This window comes from Danio aesculapii, chromosome 2 (assembly GCF_903798145.1).
Source record: "Danio aesculapii chromosome 2, fDanAes4.1, whole genome shotgun sequence".
In the NCBI taxonomy this organism is placed as follows: domain Eukaryota; kingdom Metazoa; phylum Chordata; class Actinopteri; order Cypriniformes; family Danionidae; genus Danio; species Danio aesculapii.
In genome coordinates this window covers 23,482,303-23,489,735 of record NC_079436.1, presented here as the reverse complement: position 1 = coordinate 23,489,735, position 7,433 = coordinate 23,482,303, and the positions used below count along the sequence as shown (strand labels likewise).

Genomic DNA, 7,433 nt, shown 5'->3' with positions numbered 1-7,433 from the left:
CATTTGCATCACATTCAGCTTTCTACATATCTGTGAAATGCCATGATGTAGATTACATTTATATTTAACATATTATATTTAACATTAGGGCAGCATGGTGGTGCAGTGAGTGCATTTTGTTGAATTTAAGTTACATTGCATCTACATGCCAACTAATTCTCTTTAGATTGCAATTAGACTGTTAGGTTGGGGTTAGGGTTAGGGTTAGTGTAAGCTGGCATGTACTTGCAAAGTTTCTTATAGTCAGTTAAATGTCTGTTGAAGGAGCAGTATCAACAGATATAGTCTACTAAAACTCAAATGAGAAGTAATTGGCATGTAGTCGCAATGCAACTTTTAGTCAACAAAATGTGCAGTAGAGACCATCAAAATAAAGTGTCAACAAAACTTTTACTTGTCTTTACTTTTCTGTCTGAACAGGGTAGACACTAACAAAGTTGAAAGTGTGACCTAAAATCAGCCTTTACGAATTCCTGTTTACGGCTTTTCAGAGTTGCCATAACAAGATGGAGATGTTGAAATTGACCACATCTGATTGAAAAGATAACAGCAGTAAAAACAAACATTTAAGAACACAGGAAGTGTTGAATTCATCATCATAATGATAGACACTGGTAGTTTCCATAGGGAACAGTGTGATATTTGGATTAAAATGCTACAAAATGTTTACTTTTTATGCTTAAAGGTCAAAAGTTATGTCATAGATAACTTTAAAGTTGTTAAAAAAATTTAAGTAGCCTAAATAATATCATCTTTAATAAATATGCAAGAATAACAATAATATTAACAATCAAGTAATCGTGCAGTAATGTCCATTTCTGTCAATTCCTGTCAAAGGTAGATGTAGACGTGAAGATCTTTTGTTGAATTGTTACTTTTTCTTTCATATAAATGAGCATTTCTTCCTTGTTTTGTGAAATATATTTTATTAGAATGAGTTTTTCCACAGATAGAAAAAGAACGAAAGAAAAACTTTCATACATGTCCAAAAACATTTACTAAATATTGAAAATACATAAATGATAAATGAAATGAAACATTCTCAAAGCAAACACAGGCTGAATTTCTGTTTTACATGTCATTCATCTGAATGAAAATCACTAAGGCATGCTGGCCCTTGAAAATAGAATTTATATGAAAAAAAGGAAAATTTTCATTCCTGCTGAAAAAAAAAAACAATAGAAATAGAAGAAGTTTTAATGGTTTTTACTACAAATACCATTAAAAACCATTACAAGCCATGGAAATGTAACCATCAATAGCATTTTACTTTTTTCCAATGTGTTTTGGAACTTATTGAATTTGGATTTGCAAAAAAAAATTACAAGTAAAGACCCATAGGCACCATTACAGTTTCCATTAAACCCAATACAATTTACATTATAATCAATTATTCATTCATTTATTAATTCCTTTTTCTTCGGCTTAGTCTATTTCAGAGGTCGCCACAACAGAATGAACCGCCAACTATTCCAGCAAATGTTTTACACAGCTTCCAACCACAACCCAGTATTGGAAAACACCTATACACACTCATACACTATCGCCAATATAATTTATTCATTTCACCTGTACCGCATGTCTTTGGACTGCGGGGGAAACTGGAGGAAACCAACACAGGGAGAACATGCAAACTCCACACAGAAATACCAACTGGCCCAGCCGGGATCCGCACCAGCGACCTTCTCACTGTGAGGTGAAAGTGCTAACCACTGAGCCACCATGCTGCCCCCATATAACCATAATAAATAAATTGTAATTGTTCAATAAATTGTTCTTTGATGGTTTCTATTGTTTTTATAACAGTTAGTGAAACATTAAGAAAGTTAACTGCACTATGAAAAAAAAGATGGTCACATTACATACACGATCTGTTAAAACATATTTGAGAAATAAATATGAATACATTTTTTTCAGTAAACATTAACCAGTAAAACTACTTACTGCAATGGGATTAATTAGAATCTTATTTAAAGAAAAAAAGACAATAAAGGCTTTAGTTTATAAAGAATAAATAAAAAAATTGACCTGAAATCATTGTACAAATGTAAAAAAGTTTGGCAACAAAATGAAAACCTGCACACAACTCATAATACATCATGCAGAGTGGTTTTAACAGTATTTACAATATGATCACAAACTCACACCAACATCCTAAAATACATTTCCAAGGAATATCCTTAAATTCTGAAAATATTCACGCTTTTCCTCTCAAACTAAATGAGAATAAAACATTTGTCTTTAAAGGTTCAGTAAAATCCACAGTAAAAAAATATTATGAAATTCCTACAAGAGACTCCAGAAGGCTGATTCCCGAATCCTCTGTTTGAGCAGGACTGGGACAGCGAGGAAACTGCAGATGTGAGATGTAGTCCAAATGACCGTATGTTTTAAAATAATTAAACTCATGAAACGTGTCAAAAAACATCAAGTCAGAATCCGAAGACAGACTGAGGTCCATGTAACCATTCACAGTGTGATCTGGAGATGCAGAAGGCGTATTAGGGATATCAAAAAAAGAATTGTTTACACATTTGACCTGGTTGGCATTTTCATCTAAATACTCTAGTTGGGGTTTGGTTTTTGATTGTTCGTTATCATTTGTGGATGCGAACCGAGCAGCTTCTTTGGACAGATCGTAGTCTTTAATGTAAGGACACTGGTCTGCATCTGAATCTGAGAAGCTGAGTATGTGAGTAAGTCTAGTGTCCTCCATGTCCTCTGAGGAAGGACTTGCATCTGTTTCTGAGTCCAGACTGAGAGAGGATGAGCAGGAGGTATCGCTGCTCCAGCTGTTTTCCGCTTGTCTGAATGGCGGAGAGATGCTTTCTACAGGATTTGGGATGGATTTGTTTCTCTGTGTGGATTGCTGTTGGGTGTCATCGAGCCTCTTTTCCAGCTCCAGCTTCATGTGTGTGTGGATGTAGTGGCTCCGTACGCGACTAGAGTTGAACTCAATACGGCCTGCGGGATTCCCACAGCATTCCTTTGAGCATCCACAGGGAAAGTTGGAACGATCCATCTGTTACAATTATAAAAACCATTAATACTAGTGCAAAGCTTCTTCAACTTTCACAAATACAGTGATGATGATGATGATGATGATTACAAATAAAATCATAAATGATACCTATTCAAAGATTTTTCTCTACTGACATGAAGAAGAAAAAACGAAGTAATTTTGTAAACGTAATTTATAGTAAACTCTATAGTGTCTTTCAACCATACTATAGTAAAGTACTTGAATTAATCTGTGGTAATACAACAACTATAGGGCTACACTCTACACTCAAAAAAATATTTTTTGACTTGTTCAAACTACTTATTTAACTACTTATTGTTCAAACTTCTTATTGTAGCTTGACGTAGTTCAAACTACTTATAGTTGGGACAACATGAATGAATTGTGTGGAATCCTCTATTTTTTAGAGTGTAAAAAATGCAGGGTTCCACACAATTCATTCATGTCATCCCAAAACAAAACGATTAAGTTAACTTAACACTTTTAACAAATTTATGTGGATTAAACATGAAAAAATTAAGTTGTCCCAATGAAAGCTCAAGAATTGTGTTGTTTCAGCTCATTTTAAATAAGTAGTTTGAACAAGTAAAAAAATATTTTTTGAGTGTATATACAAATTATATAAATACTGTAACAAGATTACTACAAATATATTTTACTACAATACACCATAGTTTACCATAACAAAAACGAAAGTATACTAAAGAACAGGGGTGTCCATACATTTTCTTATAAAGGGCCAAAAACCAAATTTGATTGAGGCTAGTGGGCTGAAGGCAAATATAGTTGCCATGGGCAATTTCCTAATTTATTTAATAATATTTAAAAATAACTAGAAAACATTGCTTTATATTAACTAATACAGCATAAATATAGATTTTTTTTTACATTTTAAAATGAACTTATTGCAGTTAAAAACAATCTCATTTATAACAGAATGGAGTTACACTAGTTTTTGGGCATCTCTGCTATAGCATTTATCAGTTTATCAGATAAAGCTGCAGTATGCTATAGCATTAATTAACAAAGAGTTGTAAACGCTATAATATATATATATAGCAGAATAAACTTCATAATAGTATGATTCAAAAACTGTAAAACATAATATTTACTGTAAATAACTAATGTCTTTTTTTTCATGTGGGATTGCAAAAAAACTCAAAACACAGATTATTTTGCAAATAGGCTACAAAGTTTTAGGGCCCTTTACAATTGTCTGTTTTTACTTTTATTATCTTTCCAATTCTATTATCTTTCCAAATAAATACTTTTATATCAAGGATGTATTAAATTGGTCAAAGAGTCAAATTTAATTAAAATAAATAATGGTTTAAAAAAAAGAATAAAAACTCTTTCTCAAGCAGGGGATCTGAGGGATGTTTTGACAGAAAACTGAAGTAAATTACTTATTAATAAATCATTTAATAATATCCTGTGTTTAAACGAATTGATTACAATTTAAAATAAAATTATCGCATTATAATAATATATTACAGTTATTACTGCATTTATTAGCGCAGTTATTATGCAAATTAAATGAATTAAGCTTTGATAAGACCCTAGGGGTAGTTTACTTCTAAGACCAAATTATGTGTGAATTTCTATAAACATTAATTTAAACAACATTCCATCAGAATTCAGAATTCTATCACAATATTTTTTTAAAGTCTTTAACTTTTTATCGTCTTTAACCTAAAACCCTAAAAACTTCTTATTTAGGTCTATTCTAAATCTTTGGGAAATTGTTAAAAAATAAAGGAAATACAAAGTTCCATTAAGTCCTTGGTAACAACAATATTTTGTAATAAAAAGATGGCAAATACACAATCGATGGTAACAATCAAATGAAGAGATCAGATGCAAAAACCTCTGTGCCATCTGTAATTTTCTTTAGCAATGAGCATTTTTCTTAGCCTCTTATGTTCATGTTTCATGTTTTGTTTCATATTAAAAGCGATGAAAGCATTCTTTGCCATAAAAGTTAAATTACTGAATCAAGACATACAGTTGAAATCTGAATTATCAAATCACCTTTAAAATTTTTTTTCTTTTTTAAATATGTTTAACAGAGCAAGGAAATTTTCACAGTATGTCTGATATTTTTTTGGTCTGCAGAAAGTTTTATTTGTTTTATTTTGGCTAGCATAAAAGCTAGAATTTAAATTTCTTTAAAAATAAGTTATAAATTATTAGCCCCTTTAAGCTATTTATTTTATTGATAGTCTACAGAACCAGCCATCATTATACAACAACTTGCCTAATTCCCCTAACCTGCCTAGTTAACCTAATTAACCTAGTTAAGCCTTTAAATGTCACTTTAAGCTGTATAGAAGTGTCTTGAAAAATATCTAGTCAAATATTATTTACTGTCATCATGGCAAAGATAAAATAAATCAGTTATTAGAAATGAGTTATTAAAACTATTATCTTTAGAAATGTGTTGGAAAAAAATTAAGGGAAAAAAATAAACAGGAGTGGTAATAATTTAGGGGGTTTAATAATTCTGACTTCAACTGTAGGAGCCTGAGAAAAACGTTAATATTAGAAAAAAAATTCAGATGGCACTTAGAAGTTTTTGCATCTGAACTCTTTAAATATTAAGAATAAATAATGTAGTGCTTATTACTTGGCACTTGATGCCAGCCTGACTGCAGGAGCAGGTTTCGGGCTCACAGAAGCCCTTGCAGTGGCATCCGCAGTCTTCCCTCCAGCGCCGCAGATCCTTCAACTGCCTCTTCTCCTCCCGGTCGATGCGCAACACCCCTGTGGCTCTCAACATCGCACGTCTCCGTTTGGAAGAGTAGGGGCGAAGGGAACCCATGTCCTTCAGTTGTGCACTACTGAGATCGCCATCCTCATCCGGGACGTCATTCACTGTCAGTCTGGCTGCTTCGGTCACTGTGAGAGTCCCACTGTTGATCAACTATAGAAAGAAGATATTGTATGAAGACAACCCAAAGCCAAAATGCATACAAACTGACCTATCGGTAAGCTCCTCCCCTCAAACTCACATGAGCCAATGGCAGCTGAGTATCAGTTTCACAGGGATGTGAACTTAGACAACATTAGGTAGCAGCGCTGTAGAGAAACATTGGATGATCCAAAGCTATGATTGGTTAGGTGTTTATTTAGCACCATTTGTCCAAGCGTGTGCCTGAGGTACCTGTAGCACTGCTTCCTGGTGTCCTGAAAATGGTTTTACTCCATTTAATTCTACTTCCAGCAGTTGCATACCTTCTAAGGTAAATCGGTAACTTTGCTTATTTATACTACAGGGCTGTTGAATGCTCGGTCCTCAACATTTAAAAACCTCAGTGTGGTTTACTTTAGCAATCTGCAGTGTGTTTTTGGATACTGCCCTCCTCCCCAGCTCCACCTGTCTATAGATCTGCTATGGGGTTTTTCTACCTGTTATGTTTGCAACAGATGCGTTAAATTCTCAGAATGCATGTCTGTGGATATACTGGAACTAGTAAGTCTCAGTACTTGCTTTGAACTAATAATCTAAGCAGTACCACCATAGCGGATCCACTAAGGGGGCTTTCACATCTGTGGTTTGGTTCATTCGGTCCAGACCAAGGGCAACAAATGATACATTGTAGCATTTTTCTGTCATTTTTGGGTCTTTTTCACACCATACTGATTGCTTTGGTCCGAACCAGTTGAAAAGAACCAAAATGCAGCCATGTGACAAAATCCACATCACTCATTGGCCAGATGCTATTGAACATATTTTCTAAACTGCTTTTCAAATGGTCCGAATTAACGTGCGGGAAAATGCCATGTCGAACTCCCGCAAGTAAACAAACCGCTAGACACAAAATGTCGCTTTTTACCATGGAGGGACGACTGCGCTGACTGATTGTATCCCTGGTCATAGTATACTATATAGTTTGTATACATCACTTTAGACAAACTATACATTTCGAAAATGAAGCACGGCTGTGGCCGGAAAACAATGTTTTAATGCACTGCAAACAGTGAAGGCACATGGCAGGTTACTTCAGGAGGAGGTGTGAATTAATTTAGGTAAACTGCGACATGGTCATCTTCTGGAAATATTACCAACAATCCATCAGGTAATGTTTTTTTTTCTCTCTGTTTAAAATAGTTGGTAAATCGCTGTCAACAAATATTCCTCCACATCCCATTATGCACAGCGCATTAAACTACGGCAGCTGGATTAGTCCAAAAAGGCATTGTACTTTTTGTGGTTGGGTCTGTTCTAGTTCGGATCACGTTCTTACCACAAACAAACCACTCCAGGGTTTGTTTGAAAACCTTTTTTGGCCCACATTTGGTGCACACTCGAGTGCGATTGCTACATTCACACCTGCCCAAACGAACCGCACCAAGAGGGAAAACGAACTCTATTGTGATTCAACCGAACTAAGGCAGGTATGAAAACACC

The 7,433-nt window shown here is 34.4% G+C and overlaps 1 protein-coding gene across 1 annotated transcript in view; it reads right to left on the bottom strand.

Moving 5' to 3' along the window:
- Nucleotides 1–1,413: 1,413 nt before the first annotated feature.
- Nucleotides 1,414–7,433, bottom strand: part of csrnp1a (cysteine-serine-rich nuclear protein 1a) — a 16,371-nt gene continuing 10,351 nt past the window's right edge. Inside the window, 2 exon segments of the mRNA XM_056475376.1 lie at nt 1,414–3,022; nt 5,649–5,945. Coding sequence (XP_056331351.1) covers nt 2,276–3,022; nt 5,649–5,945 — 1,044 coding nt within the window. The 3' untranslated portion in view covers nt 1,414–2,275.